This window comes from Thermomyces dupontii (genome assembly GCF_041956625.1).
Source record: "Thermomyces dupontii strain NRRL 2155 unplaced genomic scaffold VTN31scaffold_1, whole genome shotgun sequence".
NCBI classification, from domain to species: Eukaryota; Fungi; Ascomycota; class Eurotiomycetes; order Eurotiales; family Trichocomaceae; genus Thermomyces; species Thermomyces dupontii.
Window position 1 is genome coordinate 4,608,556 of NW_027192307.1, and position 25,644 is coordinate 4,634,199.

The 25,644-nt window shown below is 53.9% G+C and overlaps 9 protein-coding genes across 9 annotated transcripts; 7 read left to right on the top strand and 2 right to left on the bottom strand.

The window, feature by feature from the left end:
* Positions 1–391: 391 nt before the first annotated feature.
* Positions 392–1,480, bottom strand: VTN31DRAFT_1738 (uncharacterized protein; the record flags this gene model as incomplete). The annotated part of the gene is made up of 1 exon (XM_069401828.1): positions 392–1,480. One exon carries the CDS (start codon positions 1,478–1,480, stop codon positions 392–394), a length of 1,089 nt encoding a protein of 362 aa, XP_069264594.1.
* A 400-nt stretch (positions 1,481–1,880) lies between these two features.
* On the top strand, positions 1,881–2,757 carry VTN31DRAFT_1739 (uncharacterized protein; the record flags this gene model as incomplete). The annotated part of the gene is made up of 5 exons (XM_069401829.1): positions 1,881–1,901; positions 1,965–1,977; positions 2,055–2,444; positions 2,498–2,578; positions 2,627–2,757. 5 exons carry the CDS (start codon positions 1,881–1,883, stop codon positions 2,755–2,757), a joined length of 636 nt encoding a protein of 211 aa, XP_069264595.1.
* A 908-nt stretch (positions 2,758–3,665) lies between these two features.
* VTN31DRAFT_1740 (uncharacterized protein) lies at positions 3,666–4,823 on the top strand (the record flags this gene model as incomplete). Its single annotated transcript, XM_069401831.1, has 2 exons — positions 3,666–3,727; positions 3,812–4,823. The coding sequence occupies 2 exons, from the start codon at positions 3,666–3,668 to the stop codon at positions 4,821–4,823; spliced, it is 1,074 nt and encodes a 357-aa protein (XP_069264596.1).
* Positions 4,824–5,795: 972 nt separating this feature from the next.
* On the top strand, positions 5,796–8,276 carry VTN31DRAFT_1741 (uncharacterized protein; the record flags this gene model as incomplete). The annotated part of the gene is made up of 4 exons (XM_069401832.1): positions 5,796–6,429; positions 6,479–6,909; positions 6,963–7,732; positions 7,820–8,276. The coding sequence occupies 4 exons, from the start codon at positions 5,796–5,798 to the stop codon at positions 8,274–8,276; spliced, it is 2,292 nt and encodes a 763-aa protein (XP_069264597.1).
* A 299-nt stretch (positions 8,277–8,575) lies between these two features.
* Positions 8,576–10,426, bottom strand: VTN31DRAFT_1742 (uncharacterized protein; the record flags this gene model as incomplete). Its single annotated transcript, XM_069401833.1, has 8 exons — positions 8,576–8,743; positions 8,809–9,208; positions 9,267–9,364; positions 9,418–9,745; positions 9,801–9,931; positions 9,981–10,054; positions 10,104–10,310; positions 10,378–10,426. The coding sequence occupies 8 exons, from the start codon at positions 10,424–10,426 to the stop codon at positions 8,576–8,578; spliced, it is 1,455 nt and encodes a 484-aa protein (XP_069264598.1).
* A 984-nt stretch (positions 10,427–11,410) lies between these two features.
* VTN31DRAFT_1743 (uncharacterized protein) lies at positions 11,411–13,828 on the top strand (the record flags this gene model as incomplete). The annotated part of the gene is made up of 8 exons (XM_069401834.1): positions 11,411–11,438; positions 11,491–11,615; positions 11,677–11,776; positions 11,825–11,937; positions 11,988–12,679; positions 12,731–13,066; positions 13,119–13,749; positions 13,805–13,828. The coding sequence occupies 8 exons, from the start codon at positions 11,411–11,413 to the stop codon at positions 13,826–13,828; spliced, it is 2,049 nt and encodes a 682-aa protein (XP_069264599.1).
* A 2,954-nt stretch (positions 13,829–16,782) lies between these two features.
* VTN31DRAFT_1744 (uncharacterized protein) lies at positions 16,783–19,412 on the top strand (the record flags this gene model as incomplete). Its single annotated transcript, XM_069401835.1, has 4 exons — positions 16,783–17,167; positions 17,222–17,251; positions 17,301–19,223; positions 19,288–19,412. 4 exons carry the CDS (start codon positions 16,783–16,785, stop codon positions 19,410–19,412), a joined length of 2,463 nt encoding a protein of 820 aa, XP_069264600.1.
* A 1,134-nt stretch (positions 19,413–20,546) lies between these two features.
* On the top strand, positions 20,547–23,839 carry VTN31DRAFT_1745 (uncharacterized protein; the record flags this gene model as incomplete). Its single annotated transcript, XM_069401836.1, has 3 exons — positions 20,547–20,930; positions 20,990–21,087; positions 21,148–23,839. 3 exons carry the CDS (start codon positions 20,547–20,549, stop codon positions 23,837–23,839), a joined length of 3,174 nt encoding a protein of 1,057 aa, XP_069264601.1.
* A 454-nt stretch (positions 23,840–24,293) lies between these two features.
* Positions 24,294–25,268, top strand: VTN31DRAFT_1746 (uncharacterized protein; the record flags this gene model as incomplete). Its single annotated transcript, XM_069401837.1, has 1 exon — positions 24,294–25,268. One exon carries the CDS (start codon positions 24,294–24,296, stop codon positions 25,266–25,268), a length of 975 nt encoding a protein of 324 aa, XP_069264602.1.
* Positions 25,269–25,644: the final 376 nt, after the last annotated feature.

Consider the following 25,644-nt stretch of genomic DNA (forward strand, 5'->3'; position numbering starts at 1 on the left):
GATCGTCCCAAAGGCGTCAGTACAAAATCTCTGTATCATGGAAGGTCGTAGTGTCCATTGGCTACATGGCGCTCCATGTAAATGCCATATTCCCCAGACCGTGAACGGATGTGGCGTCATTTCGGGACTATGGAGAGAATTTCATCGTAGTGGCGATCAGTCCTTGCCGTGATAAACGCCCCGTCTAGATACCGTTGGTCATCGACTGCGAGTTCGATCGATATTCCGGCTTAAGAGGCCCATGCTTCCCAAGTTCAGACCCCATCCAGCTGAAATGATTGAGGCAGGATGTCTGACGATATCGAGCCGGACAATACCCAATGCAGTACTGCCGAATGAAGTGAATGCTCCTGGCATGATTGCCACGTTGAACTGAGGAATGGCTGCCGTCCTATATCGGCATTCCTTTTCGTGCCAAAACCTTTTCCATCCGCGTCTTCATCGAGTCGACCAGTTTGTTGATTTCCCTGGTGGTGATCTTGTCCCACTCTTCCAAGACAGCTCTCTTCAACTCAATTTCATTCGCAATGTATCGCTTCTGAAGCCGTTTCTTGAGAATGAGGATTACGTCCTTGAACACGTTGAGGTCGGAGGAGGAATCTGGGTTAAGCAAACAAGGAAGATTGACCGATTCCATGAATGCTTGCACCATGCTGGGCCCGTTTCCTGAATGGTCATATGCGCTGTTCGTCTCCTCCAAATAGATCATTCGTTTCGAGGTCGCAACTGGCTGCACATGAGGACGCAGAATCCGGGTGATAAAATCCTGCTGACTCATGACACCATTGCTGCTACCTTCCACACTGTAGAATATCAACGGGCTCTTGTAATCGTAACCGACCATGCCCCAGCAATGATAGATGGATTTGTCGGCATCCTCACGCGCCTGTAAGCAGTCCTCGCACAGACGTTCGTCCCTCCGACTAAACACCCTTGCCTTGCGACTTGCACCCAGACCGAAATTCACAACATCGCTGAAGAGAACGGAGCGCCATTCATTCTGCCAGTGCTGGTGCGCAAGAGCGTATTGCATGCGTGTCTCACGGGCCTTGAGCGTCAGCCATTTCTGCGGACACGAAATACGCTTGCAGTACCCCTCTTTGACCATATGATTTCGTATTGTTTGCATATGGACGCCCTCAACCCCAACCGCCTGTCCGAGCTCCTCCCAGGAGACGTCGCCGTTTGAGCTCTCGATCATCTGGATCATCTTCTGCAGCAGTTCGTCGCTGATCTTCCTCGGGCGGCCGCGCCGATCCGCCTTCTTCGAGCCGTGCTCTGTTTTTTTGACCACCTTGGCATCTTGTACTTGGGCTTTCTGTCCTGCCGAGGCAGTTCGCGTCGAAGCCCCCGGCTGAGACGTTTGTCGAGACTGGTCTCCGAACTTTCGCATGTAGTTGTAGTTATAGGCACCCATCATGGTATCGAAAGAATTGACCGCACTTAAACGGGAGGTCTGAGTGTTAGAGAAAGTCGCCATGATAAAAGGTCCCGCGTCTATATATATGGATCCCGAATCGCGGCGCCTTTTTTTTTTTTTTTTTTTTTTTTTTCGTCGTTGCCGATCCAAACTCTGAAAGCTTAGGGCACGTGATGAAACACGCTATGCCAAAAGGGACAATAGCCCAGTGTCACTACACAGGCGACAACTGATCCTCCAAGGCGATTAACAGCTGCTCCCTGACTCTACCATTCTCTCTTGTGTTGCTTTCTCTGAGTGGTAAGCTTTATCCAGACATGGTGTTATGCTTGTGCTCACGATCGATGAATCTCAGTCACAGCAAGCAGCACGTCCTTATACGTACTGGTCGAAAAGGACCCCCTTTTAGCCACTCCAACAAGCTGCCCTTTGAGACTTTGCCAATATCGCCAGTGTCAACATGGCCAACGACGAGTATGATGTAAGTGCCTTTGAATTCCGGGTTTTGGAAGGCTTCGCTAACGGATTGTATGAAATTCTATAGTTCCTTTTCAAAGGTACTATTTCCAAGCTATCCTGGTCCAAGACCACGTGTTGTCCTCTCCGCATGACCGTGATCGCTGATTCCTCCCAGTCGTTCTGATCGGGGACTCCGGTGTTGGCAAGTCCAACTTGCTTAGTCGCTTTACCCGGAACGAATTCAACCTTGATTCGAAGTCGACGATCGGTGTTGAATTCGCAACTCGATCGATCCAAGTCGACTCCAAGACGATCAAAGCGCAAATCTGGGATACTGCTGGTCAGGAACGTTATCGAGCCATTACTTCCGCCTACTATCGCGGTGCCGTCGGCGCACTGCTTGTCTACGATATCAGCAAGCACCAGACGTACGAGAACGTCACCCGGTGGTTGAAGGAATTGCGCGACCATGCGGACTCGAATATTGTCATCATGCTCGTCGGTAACAAGAGTGATTTGAGACATTTGCGCGCTGTCCCCACCGAAGATGCCAAGCAGTTTGCAAGTGAGTACAACTTGGAAAAGCTCTTCTGTGGAGTGTATGCCTAATCATCGTAGGCGAGAACAACCTCTCCTTCATTGAAACGTCTGCCTTGGATGCGAGTAACGTTGAGCTTGCTTTCCAAAACATTCTTACTGGTTTGTCATCCCACCCTCTATCGCCTGGGCAGCTGCTGATTGTTGCAGAAATCTACCGCATTGTCTCCAGCAAGGCCCTGGACAGTGGCGAGTCTGGACAAAACCCACTTGGGGAGCGCCGCCAAGTGGTCGAGATTAGCAAGACCCAGGACACAGAAAACAAGGGTGGCTGTTGTTAAACGACCGTGCCGAACAGGGAGGCACATTAGTTGCTACGACCCTTGCGCTTTTCCTCGCAATTTGATCCGGTGTCTGTGGTCTATTGAAATCTCGCGTCCTTAGAGTTGTGATGCCTAATGAGAATGGACATGATCCGATGGCAAAGCATGAATCGAGATTTTTGCCAGACGCTTTTCTTGAAGTTACCTTTCGTGTACTCCTGAGGAGTACTACCTTATTCATGCGTCACACTGCTATTGATGTTTTCTCCTAGGATGTTTTCATCTTTGTCTTGTTCTTCTTTACAGTAGTGGTTCTTTGTCCTGTAAAGCTCTAAAATGGCATGCTTGTGGTGTGCGTTGGTTGAATTCTAGAAACTCTTGAGGACGGTGTCTTTTGACAGAGTCGTCCGTATTACTTGGCTGCTAGCCCGGCTCTATCCATAGAGTCTTACCCATATTCTGCCACTTTGGTCAAAGTGCCGTTTCTTTGTAACCCGGAGGATGCATGTGTATCAGATGCCTTCGCTCAACGAGTATCAGACAAAGGCAGTTGCCAAACAATGCTTGATCGGTGACGGTGAATCGGTGATACTGATCCTGTTATGACTCCGTACGTAATGGTCCAGATGCTGAACTTTGCTTGTCTCAAAAGTCAAAACGCAAAAGCCAATACGAGTACGGAGTAATACCATGGCAATTGCGAAAGGCTCCCAAAATATCAGCACAATTCCGTATCTCTGATGGATTTGCGCTGTAAATTCACCCTGCTATTTGAACAAGATCGTCCATCGAACGAGTCGATTACGCAGTGATTACGAGTTCTGTAATACATCACGTGATGCGAGCTATAGGAAAAGCATAGGGAAAGAACGCTCCGCTATGAGAACGATTGTCTGTCCATGTTGCGACTGCGAAGTCTGTTCAAAATGGCCGAGGAAACCGCGGCAAAGAAATTGAAGACTACCAGTCCTTTGATCGGAACACACAAGTATGTAACGACTTCCGCAGACTTAGTGCTTTGAAGGGTTACTCCGGGTTGAGGTTGAGCTTGAATCTAACATTACTGTTTTAGTGGACATTTCCATGCTGACGAGGCGCTCGCGGTGTACCTCCTGCGCCTTCTCCCGATGTATAGGGACTCTCCGCTTGTGCGGACACGAGACCCGGCGCGTCTAGCCGAGTGCCACACTGTCGTCGACGTTGGCGGCGAGTACGATCCTGCCCGCAATCGGTTCGACCATCACCAACGCTCTTTCTCGACCACCTTCCCGAACCACAACACGAAGCTCTCCTCCGCGGGGTTGGTGTACATGCACTTTGGCCGCGCCATCATTGCTCAACATACGTCGTTGCCATTGGATGATCCAGGTGTTGACTTGCTTTACGAGAAGCTGTACTCCGATTTTATCGAGGCACTGGATGCCAATGACAATGGCATCAGTGTGTACGACCCTGCCGCTGTCTCTGCAGCCGGTCTGGAGAAGCGGTTCAAGGACACGGGAATCACCCTGAGCTCCCTGGTTGGGGACTTTAATTATGCAGACCAGAACGAAGGGCAGCACGACGAAGATGCCCTGTTTGAACAAGCGAGCAAGTTCATTGGTGAAGTCTTCCTTCGGAAACTGCGGGATGCCAGCTCGGCCTGGCTCCCAGCACGTTCAAAGGTGGGCGCAGCGTATGAAGCGCGCAAGAACGTACACCCTTCGGGCAAGATTATGGTCGTGGAGCAAAGCCGTGTGCCATGGAAGGAGCACCTGTTCAACTTTGAGAAAGAAGCCGGTGGTGGTCCGGAGCAGCAAATCTATTATGTGATCTACCCTGAGAGTCCCGATGAAAAATCCAAGTGGCGGGTACAATGTGTGCCGGTTGCCGAAGGCAGTTTCGAGTCACGCAAGCCGCTGCCGGAGCATTGGCGCGGAGAGCGCGATGAGAATCTTGATAAAGTTCTTGCTGATGAATCGGCCAACGCTGGCTCCCCCTCCATCCCGCCTGGTGCTGTGTTCGTGCACGCGACGGGCTTCATTGGGGGGCATCAGACCCGCAAAGGAGCATTGGCAATGGCCATCAGGAGTTTGGAGGCATAATGAAAAGAGTTGCTTTTGCTACTACGGGTAGTCATTCTTGATCTCGTCGGTACGGGGTTGTGGTGATGCTTCAAGTCATTCCACCATGGAACCTTCAGTTCAGAACTGTCTCGGTATCCCCCATTACTACGAGTACTATTATTATCATATCACAAATAGGGCTTACAGTAATTCCCAAACGCTCTTCGAGCCACGCGAGGACTCTGGTGTCCGGAAATATGTAAGCCCAGGGCCCGAGATGCCCGGGGAAAATGCTCGGAATAATTTCGGGTAAGTCATGTCTAAATCTGGTAATTCACAGTAATCGGGATAATGATTCACGTGACTCGAAGCTTGTCTCTCGGGCTGAACCTAATTAAAGCACTTTTCGACCAATCAGATGGCACGATTCTGCATGTGCCCCTGGCCCGAAACCCTAAGTGGCAGTGACCGTCGCTTGGGTTCATCGCAGGATGGCGGATGGCCCCTCGCTTATTTTAGGTCTCAGGCTAGGGCTGAGCGTTTGAGAAGAGATCAGCTCACTGAAATTCTGCTTCAACGCTTAGAAACAGAATGCAGCAATTCAGATTACGCGTTTGTGCCAAGTGCTCGCTTCAACGACGGCCAATGGAATATATGGACAGAAGTCAACGCCCCCATTCACAATTGCCGTGGGCGGCGAAATGGGCGAATGATCATCCGTTGATGCTGCACGGAATTCACTGTATTCAATGTTGGCAGCCGTCTCATGGCCCCAGTCGAGGCAATGATGGGTCGTTTAGCTGAGCAAAGCCGAGCGGCATTGGTGCCGCGCGGCATGGAATCAGGCCTAATAAGAATAACTAATGTGCCTTGACTCTCGATGGCTGGAAATGAATTTAAGGAATGCGGCTTGGGTCGGGAGACCTCAACTGCAGGATTCGGCATTTTGTTTCAAGGCCGGAAGCAGCCTAGGTAGATCTGCTCGGGATCTGGGCACAGAGCATGAAAGCCATGTTGTATCTCCGGTCTCTACATATCATTGCCTTGGCAGGAACTGCTCTGACTAACCCTTCCGTCGATTATACCCGGCATGTCAAGATCTTCATGGGCACCGAAGGCGGGGGCAACAACGCCCCCGTCGCTGTCCGTCCCTTTGGCATGGTGAAGGCTGGCCCAGATCTGTTCCTCGAAGGCACAGACGCCTACTCGGGATATCTGCCTCAAGGCAATTTTTCCGGTTTTAGTTTGATGCACGAGCAAGGGACCGGTGGTGCGCCAAAGTACGGAACAGTCTCACAGCTACCACTAGTGGGAGAAATCGCACAACCCTTGTCGAATATCACGGTTGGCCGCTTGCAGCCCGATGAGGCAGAGGTTGGGTACTACAAGGCCGTGACCAGTGAGAACGTCATCGTGGAGTTGGCGGCAGCCGACCGCGCGGGTATCTACCGCTATACGTTCCCATCTGAGGGTACAAACAATATTCTGGTAGATGTTTCACATGTCCTGCCCTCGTTTCGGGGGCAAGGATTAGAACAGCACTATGCCGGAGGCGAGATTGCTATCTTCCACGACGGCCACTACGAAGGCTTCGGCATCTACAACAATGGCTGGAACAGGGCGCCAAATTGGAAGATCTACTTTTGTATGAGAATTCCGGCCGATGTGTTTGGAACCTGGCTGACGGACAATAGGTGGGCATTTCGAGGAAGATGCCGTCAGCAACAAGACCTTCAAAGGTACCGACGCTGAGGGAAGCATCGAGACCGATGGGAGAGCTTCCTCGACGTCGGGAGATGTCAGGGTTGGAGCTCTTTTCACCTTTGAGAAGGCCAATGTGACTTCCCGTGTGGGTATCTCGTGGATCTCGACCGAGAAAGCCTGCAAGAATCTCGAAGACGAGATTCCCGCAGGAACGTCTTTCAAGTCTGTTGTGGACACTACCAAATCCATTTGGAATACCAAGGTACTCTCCAAAGTCACCACGTCGGCCAAGAACGAGGAAAGTTTGCAGCTGCTGTACACTTCGCTGTACTACATGCACCTCATTCCGACGAACCAGACTGGTGAGAACCCCGGCTGGGAGTCTTCAGAGCCTTATTGGCAGGACTTTTTTACTTTCTGGGTGAGCTCCACTCGCCGAAACCTATAGACGTAGAAAGCATCTGACCATAACAGGACACTTTCCGCTGCAGCACTGCTCTGTGGCATGTCCTTCAGCCAGAGGCGTATGAAGAGCAGATCCGTGCGCTGATTGATATCTACCGGCATGACGGATATATGCCCGATGGGCGGTCTTCGAACTATAACGGACGCACGCAGGGAGGTTCTGATGCGGACATCGTCCTTGCGGATGCGTACGTCAAGGGGCTCCGAGGCCGGATCAATTGGCATGACGGATATGCGGCAATGGTCAAGGACGCGGAGGTGCAGCCGCCCAACACCAATCCTCCAGACCCCATGGCGCCGGACTCCTCGACCAAGGAAGGCCGCGGCGCCCTGCCGGACTGGAAGCAGTACGGCTTCATCACGACCGACTACACGCGGTCCGTATCACGGGCGGTTGAGTATGCATACAACGACTTTGCCCTGTATCAGGTGGCCAAGGGGCTGGGCCGTAAAGCCGACGCAGCCAAGTACCTGAAGAGGTCGCGCAACTGGCGCAACCACTGGAACAAGCACGCCAATGTAGGCGGGTACAGTGGATTCGTCATGCCGCGGACGAAATCGGAGTTTATTGATCACGACATCCTGGACCGCGGTGGATACTGGGCGGATCCGTACTATCAGGCCAGTCCGTGGGCGTATTCGTTCACGGATGTTCACGATGCGAAACACATGATCAAGCTCATGGGCGGACCAAAGGAGTTTGAACGACGACTCAACACGACATTTGAGGGAGATGCTGCTGCGGGGATTGAGCCTCTGTTTGATGCCACAAACGAACCGTAAGTCTTTTTTTTTTTTTTGTTTCTCCTTTCTTCAAGGTCCAACATAAGAGCTGAGAGAAAAGCTAACACACACACACGCAAAAGCATGTTCGCCGTTCCCTATCTCTACAATTACATCAACCGGCCCGATCTCTCCGTCCTGCGATCCCGCACCGTGGCCAAATCCAACTACGACACCAGCCCAACCGGACTTCCGGGCAACAGCGACGCCGGCGCCATGCAAACCTGGCTGCTGTGGAACATGATCGGCCTGTACCCGGTGACGGGTCAGACGACGTTCCTGATCCACGCGCCATGGTTCGAGTCCCTGACCATTGACCTCGGCTCCGGCAAGAAGCTCCACATCACCGCCAAGGGCGGCGACGGCAACGGGGACAAGGACTACTTTGTGCAGAGTGTGCGGGTCAATGGTCGCAGATGGCATAAATCGTGGCTGACCTGGGACGACGTCTTTGCGAGGGGAGGAAGATTGGAGTTCGAGCTGGGACCGAATCCCGTTCGGTGGGCGACGGGACCTCTGCCACCGAGTCCGGCGTCGTGACTAGGTTTTCCATCCTTTCCGAAGAACTTTTATCTTCCTTTGATCCTCTCTTTGTCTGTTTTTCCCTTCTTTTGTTTGGGTTTTTACGTTTGCTTCAAAAGGTCCTTTCGATAGACGCATTTCTGGATTCGATGTACATACTAGGTGTTAGCTTCGCATGATCTCTGTAACTATTATCGTGGAAGCAACAGCAACAAATGATACCTGGTCATGATTTACGGTTCCCAAACATCATATCTATTCATAATCATGAAATACACTAGTCCAGTCTTCTTGTTGTTTTGTGCTCCGAGAAGCCATTATACATGCAACTCCGCCGTCTTCGCCGACGTGATGAATCCCTTGTACTTCTCCAGCTTGGCCTGGACTGGGCCATCGGGGCTCAAGTATCGCTCAACGATCTCGGCCGAACGACCCGTGAACAGTTTCGGGTCGAGGAGCGAGTCGATCTCATCATGGACGGGTTTCTTTTTAACCAATGAGCACTCGTCTCACCACATGATCAGGAGGGGAAAATGCAAAGGGTGCTTACAAAGAAGTCACTCTTCTTAATCCTCTCGATCAAGTCATTCTTACCACCTTCCATCTTGACCACCTTCGCGGCCTGATGGGACAAGACCCGGATCTGCTCGTGCGTTTCCTGTCGCGAATACCCATGCGCGACCATCTTCATGATGATGTTTTCCGTCGCCATGAAGGGAAGCTCCTCCTGGAGCTGTGCCCCGATCATGGCCGGATAAGGCACTAAGCCGTCGGTGACGTTGTCGAGGCTGATCAGGATCGAGTCGGCCAGAAGGAACATCTCGGGGATGTCGATCCGGCGAACAGCGCTGTCGTCAAGGGTGCGCTCAAACCACTGGTTTGCGTATGTTTCGTTGAAGTCTGTCACGAGGTTCTTCAGTTTACGGCCCAGGGAGCAGATGCGTTCGGACCTATCTCGACGGAGGCTCGGGTGAGAAATAGTCATGATTTGTCATTAAAGACACGTACCGCATAGGGTTCCGCTTGAAACTCATGGCCGAGGAACCAATTTGGCCGCTGGCAAACGGCTCATCGAGGATCTTGTCATGCGCCATGTGGCGAATGTCCTGCACCGTTTAGTAATCGCGTATTCCCCCGGACAGATCAGCCAAAGACTTACGGTAGCGATGCGAATTGCAGTCGCACCCAATGCGGAAATGGCATTGGCAACCCGCAGGTCCACCTTGCGCGTGTACGTCTGTGTCGAAATATCGTAGACGCCAGGGAAGCCCGCCTTCTGGCAAAGAATTTCATTCAGACGGTCGATCTTGGCGCGGTCATTCTGGAAAATCTCCATGAATGATGCCTGGGTGCCGGTCGCGCCCTGCGCGCCACGGAATCGCAGACCAGCTCGCACGTACTCAATGTCCTCCAAGTCCATGACCAGATCTTGGATATACTGCGCGGCGCGGCGGCCAAGGGTAATCGGCTGCGCGGCCTGATAGTGACTACGACAGTCAGAGCTTTCCCCAGGAGACAACGAAAGGAAGACACAGGACGTACGTATAGCCCAAAGTCGGGAGATCCTTGTACTTCAGGGCAAATTGAGAGAGGTTATGAATGACCTTTGCCAGCTTTGGCAAGATCAGGTCTATCGCATCCCGAATAAAAATCAGATCGGCATTATCGGTGACCTACGCCGTCAGACAACTCCAAGCGAATACGAGATGGCGAGGAACCTACAAAGCAAGACGTCGCGCCCAAATGGATGATTCCCTCGGCGGCCGGCGCAACCTTTCCAAACCCATAGACGTGTGCTACTCTATCTCAGTACCGACTCTCAAAGGCGTTGCTGAAACTACTAACCCATAACGTCATGACGTCGTCTCTCCTCTTCCTCCGCAATGACCTTGAAGCTCTCATCGGTGACAGTTAGGTTTGCGCGCATCTGCTCAATTGCTTCGTCCGAAATCGGGATCCCAAGTTCTTTCTCTGCCTCCGCCAGCCAAAGCCAGAGTTTCCGCCAGGTTGAGGCCCGGGTTCGTGCGGAGAACAGCTGCTGCATCTCGATACCTGGGTCACCCATTCAACATACAGTTCTCGTCATTGCCGTGCATTGAGAAGGATGGGAGGGACATACTTGCGTACCGAGACGCCAAAGGCGTCTGATAGATATCGTGCTTCGACATTTTGTCAAAACTTGTGGAATTGAGTCGGGAATTGGTGACTTCAAGATGTTGGAAGTTGAAACAGATCTCGAACTTTTTTTCTTTCTGCCGGGTTGATCCTCGTCGATCACATGGAGGGGCTGCTTTCCGATTTCGGAGGCGGTGACAATTTTCAGTTGGCTTTAATACCCGATTAGGCTTACGCTAAAGCTCAGGTAACTGATGGTTAGTGGGATCTCGGCATGTTTGCAATGTTTGCTCATTGCGGCACGCGGGGAGCAGAGGAGAGCATGCCCTTGAGAACAAGCACCATGGAGAATTTGAGGATTACATATGAGTCCGCCATCCCATCGCAATATAGCGATGGGAATAGACTGGCACTGGCACCCAAGAGAACAGGAGTCATTGGAATGCTGGAGGTGCCTTCTCATGGGCGCAGAGAGCATTGGCTCTTTTCCACCTGAATTGCTGAATTACCTAGTACCTATTCTCCCAAAGAGCTGGCATGGCATCCAAGTGTGCAGCTCCAATTGACAATGACACGACCTCTTTGATCCCTCTAGAATCTGACTTTTACTTGAACATGTTGTGAACGTGTTTCGAGCAAAAGTCATCATCAAAAACAGAAGTCGGTACCTATAGAATCACGTGAAGGTTAAGTGATGGGACAGCGGTCGAGAAGGATGATGGATCAATAAAGCGGTCGATCCTGATAACCAGCGCAACAGCAGCCAGGATTATGCCGTTGGGTACTATTTATTGTATCTGGACTCGTACAGAGTTCCCAGCAAGCAATTCTCCTGGAATGTGGCCTTTTGCCATGTTACGCTGCATCCATGATCCGGTGATGTCATTGGTTGCCTCCTCCATGCCATCTACGAGTACAACAGCTTCTCCAGCTTGACCTCAAGGAGCGCCCTTTCATCTCGTCAGTAACAATTTAAAGGTCTCTTCTGACCATTTTGCCATCAATTCGACGGCTGCAATCTTCAGATTATACCAACCATGACAGACCTCGTTCCTGACGGCACAGGTCAGTTGTCACCTCTGCTGCGCCTATGTTACCAAACCTCATCGTCTGCTAGGGGTGCTACAACTGGATCCATGGCTCGAACCTCACAAAGAGGCCTTGAAGGCGCGATACAATTATGCGCAGAGTTGGATCGAGCGAATCAATGAAACTGAAGGGGGGCTGGAGAAGTTCAGCAGAGTCTGTCTTCCACCTTCGACTTACTGGTTGCTGTTATACACAAACTCCTGACTACAAGCAGGGCTACGAGAGATTTGGTTTGACAGTCAATGAGCGTGGTGACATCACATATCGAGAATGGGCACCAAATGCTGTGGAAGCACATCTCATTGGGGACTTTAGTACGCGAGCAACGGAACCATAGTTCAAAACAGCGCTGATAATAGTAGACAACTGGGATAGAAAGGCAACGCCGATGACAAGAGATCCGTTTGGCGTCTGGGAAGTGACGCTGCTCAGCAAGAACGGTACGCCTGTCATTCCCCATGATAGCAAAGTCAAGGTACGATCGGCAAACGCACGTGTCATAGGCTTGAAGCTCAATGCACGTAGATCACAATGATCACTCGGGATAGAGAAGTCATCGACAGACTACCCGCGTGGATCAGGCGCGCTACCCAAGACCTCAGCGTCTCTCCTGTCTATGATGCAATTTTCTGGAACCCACCACCAGAGGAAAGATACATCTTCAAGCATCCTCGCCCAAAGCGGCCGGCGAGCTTACGTATTTACGAGGCACATGTGGGAATCTCTTCCCCTGAGACAAAAGTTGCCACGTACAAGAACTTCACCGAGAACATGCTTCCTCGAATCAAGTATCTAGGATACAACGCCATTCAGTTGATGGCGATTATGGAACATGCATACTATGCTAGTTTTGGCTACCAAGTAAACAATTTTTTTGCCGCAAGCAGTCGATATGGCACACCTGAGGACTTGAAAGAGCTCATTGACACTGCTCACAGCCTGGGGTTGGTTGTGCTCCTGGATGTCGTTCACAGCCATGCATCCAAGAACGTCCTGGATGGCCTCAACATGTTCGATGGTACGGACCACTTGTACTTCCATGGAGGGGAGAAAGGCAACCACCAGCTATGGGATAGCCGTCTGTTCAACTATGGCAACCACGAAGTTCTCCGATTCTTGCTGAGCAATCTGCGTTTTTGGATGGAGGAGTATCGTTTCGACGGGTTCCGCTTTGATGGTGTGACGAGCATGCTCTATGTCCATCATGGAATCGGGACGTATGTATCACATCCTGGTGGTATGTGTTCGCAGAGGCTAACAAGAAATAGTGGATTCTCCGGTAACTACCATGAGTATTTCGGGCCGTCCGTTGACGGCGACAGTCTCATGTATTTGCAGATCGCGAACGAGATGCTCCACCAGCTCTATCCCGACTGCATCACCGTGGCCGAAGATGTGTCTGGAATGCCTGCATTGTGTGTGCCCTTTTCCATGGGCGGCGTGGGATTCGATTATCGTTTGGGCATGGCCATTCCGGACATGTACATCAAACTACTGAAGGAAAAGAGGGATGATGAGTGGGACATGGGGAACCTGGCCTTTACATTAACAAATCGTCGACATGGTGAGAAGACGATCGCATACGCCGAGAGCCATGATCAAGCGTACGTTGTGTCTCAACCTTTTTCTATTCAAAAAACACAGCTAACCCTATAGTCTCGTTGGCGATAAATCGATCATGATGTGGTTGTGCGACAAGGAATTGTATACAAACATGTCTGTCCTCACTGAACTCACCCCTATCATCGACCGCGGCATAGCCCTACACAAGATGATTCGGCTGGTCACGCACGGCCTAGGCGGCGAGGGCTACCTCAACTTCGAGGGGAACGAATTTGGTCATCCAGAATGGCTCGATTTCCCTCGAGAAGGAAACGGCAATTCCTTTTGGTACGCCCGGCGACAGTTGAATCTCACGGAAGACCACCTACTGCGCTATCGATTCCTCAACGAATTCGACCGCGCCATGCAACTTACGGAAGAGAAGTACGGCTGGCTCCAAGCTCCGCAGGCGTATGTCAGTCTCAAGAGCGAGGCCGATAAGGTTCTCGTCTTTGAGCGGGCGGACTTGTTGTGGGTATTCAATTTCCATCCCACGAAGAGCTTCACCGACTATCGGGTTGGCGTTGAGAAGCCCGGGACATACCGCATTGTGCTCGATACAGACGATCCAGAGTTTGGCGGTCACGGTCGAAATGACAAAGCGACGAGATTCTTCACGACGGATATGCCGTGGAACGGGCGGAAGAATTTCTTGCATGTTTACATCCCATCGAGGACCGCACTGGTGAGTCCGCGGATAGAAGTATTATGCTTCATGACGCTCCTGTTAACGAGGACAGGTGTATGCACTTGAGGAGACGTGACGGAAACTCAGCCACTTGAGTATGGTGTTTCCTGTGGTGCTATATTTTGAACTTAGTATCAGATATGCCAGGCTTCTATGGAGTGTTGGAATGAGGAGTACTTGTCAAGCAACGCCAATGGCAATGCGTATGGGCTCAACGTAGTGATGCATGAGTGCCCTCACATTGATCTCAACGGAAACCCGAGGAACATTAAGTGAGTTGAGGTCAGTGTTACCAACGAGCACGCATCCCGATGTTTCTATATGTCTACAACTCTCAGTCGCCAAAGTACCAGCAATTTGGGCGGTCTTGAATCACTGTTTCCTTTACTGCCGAGGGCCTAAATTCGAGGAGGATCCGATGGAATACTGTACTTCAGTCAGGAATTGACCGACTCTAGAGTCTAGGCCTCTCAAGCGTCGACTATCTGGTCGAGTTCATCCCATCGTACGGTGTCGTAAGGAGTTTCTTGCAGCTCAATCGGGATCGATTTGTTCTCGTTCGGGGTCTGTAGGCCAAACGTTGGACCCAAATCCATCCCTCCAATCACTAATGAAGGATATGTACAAACTGGATGACATTGAATGCGACTCACCGCTACCGCAAAGCACACTGATCGATTCGAAGGGTGTGTTTGGTCCTTCACCTTATGCTTTACACTGGATAGCTGGAGGTAAAAGAGCGACAGCGCCAAATGGCGGTTTTCGGCAACCATAGGTTAACTACCAGGTACCTACCTCTGTGAAGACAGTACCGCGACGAGGAACGGCAATTATCAGAATGCAGAATTGCTGGATGTTTTATACGCGCAGGCCTGCGGGGGAAGCTCTTGTTTCCTTGGTTGCTTTTTAGAGGCCGGAATTTACTCGGGAGCTGTAAAATGGCGCGGCGAAGCTCTCCTGTTACTATTCTCGGTGCTCGACATAACACAGGGCTAGACGTATGCGGGCACAGAGGTGCTACACAGTCACAGAGACGGTATACGTAGCTACAGAAGGATCGTGGGCAGTCTACTCGTAGAGAGAAAGTAGTGGTGAGGAGAAAGTATGGGGGGGAGATGTGTGCATCGAGGGATGTTATTCCAGTCCGAACCCTCCGCCGTGGCGTCCTCGCATTGTTCGTGAAGTTCATCCGTCACAAGGGCTCTGCAGGTTGGTCTGCAGCGATAGCATAGTATCTTGTTCATGTTTAGCACAGGAGAAGAGCTTACACCAAACCAAAGCCTTTCGGCACTCTTACAATTGCCCTTCAGAGGGGATGTTGACTGGGTTCGATGCAATTCCCATCGTCATGGTACTTCTTGGCTGTCTACTCCGTAGACGTTTCTGAGAACTGCCCAGCAGATGAGGTTTGTGATGTTGGCCACCGTTCTCAAGACCGCATCGCCCATCCGGGGTTGAGACATTGGAGATGCTCATAGATTCATGAAAAGCCCTTGCTCCATTGGTGCTACTTGATACTAGGTAGTCGATACTCGGAGGTACCAGTACTTTCAGTACTTTCAGTTGTTTCCTTAACGCTCTCCAGAACTGCGACTGCATCCTCGCATAGGGGTAGTATTCTCCACTTATGGATCCAGCTGACGCAGGAGAGGCATTTATGGATGCATCGACATCGTCCCTGCTGCCGTCTGTCGAGCAAAGGCAAGCTACGATGGCGAGGTCGACAGATCGAGGATAGGTTTTCAATACTAGCCTCTACTATGCCATAAGTATTGTTTCGGAATTCCAACCCGTTTTTCGTTGCCAATATTCGATCACGTAGACGACTAAGTTGTCGTCCTTCAGTTGCAGTATCTTCATTGTCGAGGCAACTGTACATAGGCGTGTTCGTGGTAGTACCAGGTACTTGACAAAGTGACAAACAGACAAATGCTGCCACCTAATAATGCCGCGTGGACTTTGCCACAGTCCCGTTATGTCCGGTTTTTGCCCATCTCCAGCATGCGTTCCTCACACCCGTTTCATACAAAACGAAAGTTACTGGGTAGACAATAGTAGTAGGTCATACCGTAATTCTGTCGAATGCTGTCGTCAAGTGCCACCGTCACATGCGGATGGACCCCAGATCACGTGACTTCCATTCGCCCGAGACGTCATAGTCTGGAGAAACCTGGAGCTCCTCATCCCCGCGGTGCGCTGCGGGACGCGGAGTGCTGGAACAGCCCAAGGATTGTCCCGGTTCAAGGCGAGCGGATTACACTGCGGTCCCGAGTCCTCGAGTCGTGCTCCGAATTCGCCTCCCTCGCGAGAAACGACTTTTTATTATTTTTTCAGTCTTGATTGTCGGGGATACTTCGCACACTACTCCGTATTGTTAACGGCTATTCCCGGCGAGAGCTTCAAACTTTGAAGTACTCATATCGTCCCTCCTCACCATCGCGACGATTTCAACTACTACAGTACGTCGATCGAGGTTTCTGCCAGCTATCGGATTATCGGTGCCGAGAACGACAGGCTCAAAAATTCAGCCGCTGTACCGCCACGGCCCTCAGGCGCAAGAGGAGGGCCAGGCTAAAGCGGGCGAACTATCCCCACGAAGCGCGACGTTACTTTATTATCAAGCTCCGTTGCTCCGACTGCTCTCCCGGACAGGAGTGGACCTTGTAAGTCCTCCCTTTCCTCCCTCCGTGTCGTCCCCGTCCGTTTGCCGCTTCACTGTTGGCTCGTTCCGGTTTTCCCTCGGGTTCGGCGGCACCGTTCTCCAACACACTTCCCCATATATATGAGCCCCAGAGTCTTGATATCCTGTCGCCCGGCTAGCATTTTTTTGCGCCATTATCTCATCTTCCTTTTTTGCCCGCCCCTTGAGACCCATGCCGCCCTACTGCTCTCAAGACTGCCATTATTTCTACCGTAGCGCCCTGCGTCTCTTGTCTATCCCGACCTTCCTGGCCTGCCTTTACGCTTGATCCTTGAGTGGTTTTGTGAGGACCAATGTCTTACTCGAGTCTTGCAGTGCGCATCTTGAACATGTCGGCAGCAGGTGGAGAGGCCATCGTGCCTTCGAAACTGCAGCTGTCGGCAGAGAATCCGTCTCGGCCTCCCTCGCGTGATGCTTCAGAGGAGGGGAAACAGAAGCAACAACCACAGTCGAACGGCGCCGTGGCTCCGTCGTCTGAGGGGAGAGGGCAAGGCATCACCTTTGCCCATCAGGACTCGCTGCCCAAGCTGCCCATCCCGGATCTTGAGAGTACATGTCGAAAGTATCTCGAGGCTCTCTATCCGTTGCAGACCCCGAGGGAACATGAGGAGACCAAAGCCGCTGTCCAAGACTTTCTTAGGACGGATGGTCCTCAGCTACAAGAGAAGCTGAAGAAATATGCCTCGTCAAAGACGAGCTACATTGAGCAATTTTGTACGTGCAACTGAATACTTGGCCAAGCTTGATGAGGCGTGCTGACTCCCGCAGGGTACGATTCATATCTGAACTTTGATAACTGTAAGCCATCCCAACACCGTTATTGCAGTGCTTTGCTGACGGTTCATAGCGGTGGTTCTCAATCTGAACCCGTTCTTCCTGCTCGAGGATGATCCGACCCCGGCCCGAAACAACCAGGTCAATCGGGCGGCCTCTCTTGTCAACTCTGCACTGGCGTTTGTGCGTGCAGTCCGACGGGAGGAACTTCCACCGGACACCGTGAGGGGCACTCCGCTCTGCATGTACCAGTACTCCAGGTTGTTTGGTACTGCTCGAGTGCCGACGGAAAACGGCTGCATCATCTCGCAAGATACCACTGCTAAGCACATTGTGGTTCTTTGCCGGGGCCAGTTCTACTGGTTTGATGTCCTGGACGACAACAACGATTTGATCATGAGCGAGAAAGATCTTGCCATCAATCTGCAGGTGATCATTGACGATGCTCAACAAACCCCCATCCACGAAGCCGCGAAAGGCGCTCTTGGCATTTTGAGTACCGAGAATCGGAAGATTTGGTCCGGGCTGCGGGACATCCTCACCAAGGACGAGGGGTCCAACAATGCCGAGTGCCTGCGCATTGTGGACAGCGCAATCTTCGTGCTGTGCCTGGACCACATGGAGCCGACCAGCACTTCGGACCTCTGCGCGAATATGCTGTGCGGTACGAGCGAGATTGTTCGGGGCGTCCAGATTGGCACTTGCATCAACCGCTGGTATGACAAGCTGCAAATCATTGTCTGCCAGAACGGCAGTGCGGGCATCAACTTCGAGCATACCGGTGTCGACGGCCACACGGTGTTGCGATTTGCGAGTGATGTGTACACCGATACCATCCTGCGATACGCCAAATCGATCAATGGCCAAGCCCCGTCGCTCTGGACTTCGACCAGCCCCGATCCAGCCAAGCGAGACCCCCGCAGTTTCGGCAATGTCAGCACCACTCCTCGCAAACTCGAATGGGACTTGACCCCCGAACTAAGCATCGCAATCCGCTTCGCCGAGTCTCACCTTGCGGACCTCTTGCAACAGCATGAGTTTGCGTGTCTGGACTTTTCCGGCTACGGCAAGAACTTCATCACGTCGATGGGCTTCTCGCCGGACGCCTTTGTGCAGATGGCATTCCAAGCAGCATACTACGGTCTGTACGGTCGGGTGGAGAACACGTACGAACCCGCCATGACCAAGGTCTTCCTCCACGGTCGCACCGAGGCCATTCGAACCGTCACCCCCGAGGCTGTCGAATTCGTCAAAACGTTCTGGGGTGACAATCCCGCGGAGCAAAAGGTGGCCGCGCTGCGCAAGGCGACCGAGAAGCACGTGGCCATCACCAAAGAGTGCTCCAAGGGACTGGGCCAGGATCGCCATCTGTACGCGTTGTACTGCGTCTGGCAGCGATCGTTCGATGAGGAGTCCTCTGTGAACGGCAGCGACAGCTTGGCCAACGGATACACCAGCCCAACCGAGGAGAAATCTCAGATTGGGTCGCCGCGGAGGTCGGCGACGCCGTCGGAAGACGGCTACTCATCCGGCGGCTACTCCTACAGCATGAGCCGGATGCGCTCGAGCACCCCGACGCCCGCTCTCTTCGCCGATTCGGGCTGGGACAAAATCAACACCACGATTCTGTCGACGTCTAACTGCGGCAATCCTTCCCTGCGGCACTTTGGCTTTGGACCGACGTCTGGTGATGGCTTTGGCATCGGGTATATTATCAAGGAGGACTCGATTTCCATCTGTGCCTCGTCGAAACACCGGCAGACGGCACGTCTGATGGACACGCTCGAGTCGTACTTGCTCGAAATCCGCAAGCTGTTGCGGGCGACGAGTCGCAAGACGACCAGTCCGCGAACCAGCCGGGCGCGGGAGATGGAGATGATGTCGGAAGCTCTGGAGAACCGCCGTGGTCGGCTGGTGCGACAGGACACCAGCCTCACCCGGGGTTCGGACACGCCGACGACGGAAAGTATGGTGGAGGATGATGGGATGGGCGGATGTAAGTTTTCCTTTGACTTTTTGTTTGTCAGACCTGCCATTTCGTCGCTAACGATCCTTGCTAGATGGGTTTTTTGATGCGGGCATGCTCTTCCATGCCCTCAAGGGTGTACAGGAGCGAGAACGAACGCATGAAAAGTCTACTCGGCGACGGTTTGTTGGGAAGAAGCTTCAATTGAATGAATATTGACACGAGTTATTCGTTCAATGCGTGGATGCATATCTGCATTTTGGAGTACATACTCGTACATACATATATAGTGTGCTGGATGAGTTTTTGCCAGTTGATAGATCGAATAGAGTGACATGCAGTCATGACGTATGGTGGGAAAATGTCGTGCATCTGAGCCTGCGGAGCAGTGGGGCCGCACTTGCAGTCTTCCTTACGATCTGATTGGGCGTACTATTGGTTCTAACCCTAACTGGGTTAGTGCATTGCGTATCGCTCCGCAGATCCTGAGCAAGTCACGTGCAGTGCATGCCCATTTCCGCGCTGTGATGAGAGATACTCGCTCGAACTGTACTACGAGTAGTCCTTCGTAATACGGAATAATGCGTGATGGAGTTTTGTTTCAACTTCGAGCGTAGATAACTCGTCGGTTGAGCCCACTGTTCCGCCCACCTCAAGCGCCCAGCGGAATGAGCCGAATGACAGCAGCGCGCATTCCTCAGCCCCCGAAACGGGTTTAGCGCAGTGACCCCAAACCGGCCCGGTGTGATTACATAATCTCTCTCAATCGGTCGATCAGACCCATGACGGGACGCCAGAACTTTGCCTCCCCCTGGACGAACAATCAGCCCAGCAAGCATACGAAGTTCTGAGTTCTTCAGCATCATCTCCGTTGCAGCAGGATTCTAATCGGCGAGAAACGTGGCGTCGATGCATTGATCCTACGAGCGACCATAAACCCAAGCGCCGGTCGACCGATCCTCGGGAGGTTCTGCGCTCGCAGCGCTTACAATTACAGTACGAGTACGGAGTATTGATATATTTGACTCCCGCCAAGAAACGATCCTCGACGCCTGAGGCAGAAACCCTCTCCTCAGTTCTAGTGGCAAGCAAGCCCAGCAAGACGGCCCCTTCATATTTGCGCTTCCTCGAACTTCGGATCTGCGCGGATTAAGGAGCTGTTTTACTCGTGAATCGAGACGACAATCGTTCCATTCATGAGCCCATTGTTTTTGGCTGGGTCGTGATCCGAACCGGATACTCCCTGTCTTCCTCACTCTTCGGACGACCCTCGCCATCATGGCTGACCTCGTCGTCCCCCAAGACGACCAGGCGCCGCAATCTGTAGCCCATCAGCCGCTTTCGCCCGGCCCTATGACGACTACGACAGCGGCAACGGCAACGGCGACGGCGAGCAGTAGTCCGGCAACCACCCCAACCAACAGCCTTTCCGACACTACCACTACGACTACCACCACCACCACCACCACCGCCATGAAAACCGTTCATTCCGCCGCCGCCGCTCCATCTGGCATTGCGGCGCCCGTGAATATCACGCCGCCTAGTAGCGCGCACAGCAATAAAGATGGCATAGTCGACGACAAGGAGCAGCCGCCGCGCCCGCCCAAGGCGGAGGAAGTCTCGGACTTGGAACTCGATCCCAACAATGCGCCGCCCGCGCCCTCAGTCGAGGAGCCCGAGGAAGAGGAAGATATCGAACCCGCGTATTATTCCGGACGGATCCCGGTCTTTAAGCCGGTGAGTTGCGCCACCCGATACGTTGACTCACGGCTGGCCTGACGCTGACGGCTTTCCAGACCATGGACCAATTCCGCGATTTTCAGAAAATGATCAACAAAATTGACAAGTATGGGATGAAGTCTGGAATTGTCAAGGTCATTCCGCCCCAAGAGTGGTATGTTTCTTATCTTTTTTTGATTGACGTGTCATGAATTGTATGGCTAAAATTGGCTAGGCTCGATGCGCTACCTCCCCTCGATGAAGCGGTCAAGACCATTCGCGTCAAGAACCCTATCATGCAGGAGTTCCACGGCTCCCACGGCACCTACACCCAGGCCAATATCGAAAAACAGAGATCGTACAATCTACCGCAATGGAAGGCCCTTTGCGAGGAAAGCAGTCATCAACCTCCCGCGCGACGAGGCGAGCGACGACGCAACCAGGAAAAGCCCCGCTCCACCGCCCCAAAGCCGTCTGCGTCTCGATCGAACACTCCCACACAAAAGCGCCGCCCCGGCCGTCCGCCCAAGCGATCGAACCTCGCCAAGGTCAAAAAGGAAGAGGAGGACGAGCCGCCGGTGGAAGAGAATGCGGAGCAGACCAGACCGGAAGGCCCCCCGACGCCGGTCTCCCCTCAGTCGAACCCTGTCGAGACGAAGACGGAGGATCTGAACGAGGGCGAATCACTCCAGCCTGCTGCTGCACAGCAGACCAAGGGAGAACAAAAGAAATCGGTCTCATCGAGACGGAAACACAACACCGGGGCCATGCCCGATCAGGTGGATGAAGAGGCCTTCAAGGACTTTGACTACCGTCTCCACGACGTCGACCAATTCACCCCGGAGCGATGCGAGGAACTGGAGGCCGCCTACTGGAAGTCGCTCATGTTCAACAACCCCATGTACGGCGCAGACATGCCGGGGTCGTTGTTTGACGATCGAACCACATCGTGGAACGTAGCCAAGCTGCCGAACCTGCTGGATGTTCTCGGCCAGAAAGTACCGGGCGTCAACACCGCGTATCTGTACCTCGGCATGTGGAAGGCGACGTTCGCGTGGCATCTCGAGGACGTTGATCTGTACAGTATCAACTACATCCATTTCGGCGCCCCCAAGCAATGGTACAGCATCTCGCAGGAAGATGCTCCCCGGTTCGAGGCCGCCATGAAGAGCATCTGGCCGAGCGATGCCAAAAACTGCGACCAATTTCTGCGACACAAGACCTATCTGGTGTCCCCCAGCGTTTTGAAGTCGCAATTCGGTATCACGGTGAACAAGATCGTGCACTATGAGCGCGAGTTCATGATCACGTATCCGTACGGCTACCACTCCGGGTTCAACCTAGGCTACAATTGCGCCGAGTCGGTCAACTTTGCAACCGAGCGCTGGTTGGACTACGGTCGTGTTGCGAAGAAGTGCAACTGCGAGGCGGATAGTGTCTGGATCGACGTCGGGGAGATTGAGCGCAAGCTGCGGGGCGAGCCCACGCCGGAGTACTATTACGAGGGCTACGAGCTGGACAGCGACGACCAGCTGGACGGTGCGTCTGACCTGTTGACGCCGCCACGCAGCGTACCGGACAAGGCGGAGAAGTCGACCCGCGGTCGCAAGCGGAAAGGGGAGGGCAAAGATCCCCAGCCGAAGCGCATCCGCACGCACGGCGCGCCGCGCTCGATGCCCTGCGTGTTGTGTCCTAATGACTTCGAGTTCGAGGACCTGCTGTCGACCGAGGACGGCAAGTCGCAAGCCCATCGCCGCTGTGCCGAATACATTGAGGAAACGTCCATCCTGCGGGACGACAGCGGCCGCGAGGTGGTGTGCGACATTGACAAGATCCCCAAGGCGCGTCGGGGGCTGAAGTGTTTGTACTGCCGCGAAGTGCGCGGGGCGTGCTTCCAGTGCAACTTTGGCAAATGCACCCGTGCGTACCATGCCACATGCGCGCTGCTGGCCGGCGTGCAAGTGGAATACGGGTCGATTGCCGTCCAGGCCGACGACGGCCAGCAGTACTCGGTGCCTAGCGTCGATTTGAAGTGTAAATTCCACCGCCATCGGCGCGCCCCGTGGCCGTTTGGCGAGGCGGGCGAGGCGAGCCGGTCGGTCCTTGAAGCGGCCAGTCAGCTGGAGAAGGGCGCCCTGGTGCAATTCCAGGCGGACCGGGACATTGGCGGCGCGCTGGTCCTGGAGAATCGCAGAAGCGAGCGGTCGCTGCTGCTCAAGACGCTGCCGCAGGGCGACATCATTGAGCTGCCGTACCGGTGGCTGCTGACGGTGCCCAAGAGCAATTTCGCGCCGCTCCCCGCGGGGATCCGACCACTACCCGCGCATTTGGCGCGCAGGACGACCGAAGCCGAGGCCGACCGCCGCCCACAGCCGGGGTCGGCGTTCGGGGAGGGGCCGGGGGCGCTTCAGTGGGCGGAGTTTGAGTGTGCGGACCTGCCCCGCGATGCGGTCCCCGTTCGCGTGTCGCTGGAGAAAAACGAGCAATTATGGCATTATCTAGGCCAAACATCGACGGAATGTAGGGCTCAGTTCACGCACAACCCTAAAGTGCCGGTCCACAACGAGAAGTCGAATTTCCTGGAAAGCGCCCGGGCGGGCCGCGCCTTCCCCTCCCAGTCGGCGGCCCCCCACCATCCTGAATCAGGCTCAGCCCCTCCCACCCCTTCGCAGCTTCCTCCTTCAGCGCAGCGACGCCTTCCATCCTCGCCCGCTCCTTCTTCTTCTGCCATGACTCCTGCCTACCCGCGGCTGCACAGCGTCCACAATGCCCTCCGCCCGCCATATGCACACCCCGCCCTCCTTCCGCCGCAGCAGCCCTCCGCCGCGCCCCTCGCCGTCTGCCCGCCCGCCCTTGTGCGACCGGCCGCGTCCTCCTCTTACGCTCCTGGCCCACCCCTCCCCCGCCGCCACCGCCTCCCCCAGTAACAATCCCAACCCAAAGAACAATCTCAATGCCAATCATGCCCGCTCGTCATCATCGTCGTCGTCGTCCTCCGCCCATGGCCGTCAGAAAAGCAACAGCATCAATGCCTCCAGTGTCCACGCCGACAACGCGCAGGGCAACCGCAATGACACTGCCACCGCCACCGCCGCCTCCTCCGCTGCCGCCGCCGCGTCTTCCACGGCCGCCGTCTATCCCGGCATCGATGCCACGAGCTTCCTCCACCCCTCGAGTTCGCCCATAGGCGAGCGTCTCAAATCGTCCGTGCTGGAAATCCCGAATAACACCTTTGTCAGTGGACGCGAGATCGTTGCTCGTCGCAACCTGGCCCAGATCACCGACCATGCCAATTTGTTTGCGGGCTACAAAATTGTGAGCCCCGAGCTGGTCGTCGAGACATTGCTGGGTCCCTGGGGGTCGGATCCCCCGCCCAATGGGATGGAAAAGCTGGAGATGGTCATGGCCCAGCAGCGGGTGCAGCCCAAGGCGGCCGACGGCACCCTGCTGCCGCTCCAGCCCCTGAACATGCGGTCGGCCGAGGTTACCCACCTGCTGCGGATGCTGCGCGTGTCCCTGCTCCAAACCCGACCGGATGTGGCGACGGAATCGAAGCGTGACAATCTGGCCAAGTTGGACCCCTTCGACCGCTCAATACAAATCGGCCGCATCGTCGGCCGGTTCACCTACTTTGAGCTCCAGCGGGCCCGAGCGCCGCCGGTGTATCGCTCGCCGTACAAGGCGCGCTTCGGCATCGCCGAGTGGGCCAAGAAGGAGTTCAACCTCACACCGCGCGATGGGCCGCCCGTGCCCAAGCCGTCGCTGGCCAACGACTTTTTCGCGTCGCTGTCGCCGGAGGATCAGGAGAAGGTGGTGCGAGCGTGCGGGAGTTTTGTTCAACAACGGTTCGCGGAGCGAGAAGCGAGCCACAGCCGACAAAGTTCGTCGTCCAACTTCCGCCTGTCATCGGCGCTGGCCCAACAGGCCGACCGACCCGAGATCACGACGACGGCAGAGGCGATGCCGACGATCGACCGCATGGACCTGCCGCTGCACGCCGACTCTCCCGGGTCGAGCTTCAGCCGCGCCCATGTTGGGTATCCGTCATCGGCGGACTTTGGCGGTCACGACCACGACTCGTCCCTCATGCCGCGGCACCTGCACGATCACCACGACCTGTTTGGCGATCAGCAGGCCAACACGCGGTTCTGGCAGAACGGGCCGTGGACCGCGGGCGACGGCACCACGCCGAACGAGGAGAACCGGCCATTCTTCGGGCCGCACGAGCGACTCAAACACGACTATGCGTCGTCGGAGCTGTCGTTGGGGAAAGGGCCCGGGTCCTTACACTCGCTGGACATGGCGGGCTTCGGCATGGACACGACGGAGGATTTGTGTGCCGAACTCTCTCCTTGAATTACCATCGACGTGGCCGACGTTCCATCAGGTAGCTTTCACGCCCAGGGTGGCTCATGTTCTCTCGATGATTGTTGTTGTACCGATGTACCCTTGACGACGTGCATGATTGGCGTTTTGTTTTCGTTTTTCCTTTACCCTCTCCCCCCTTTTTTACTTTTTGCCTTACGATTCTTTTTTTTTATGATGTGTCGGATCGTTGAACGGTCGACTGATAGACTCCTTATTTACATTTTCCCCTATTTTATCCATCCTTCACATCCCATCCCCTTGGAAAATTCTCTGCGTCCATGCCTCATGACACCACCCTCGAAAAGAAACAAAGAAAACTGAGACCCCCCTGAAGAAAAAAAAACATAAAAAACTGGAGAGACAA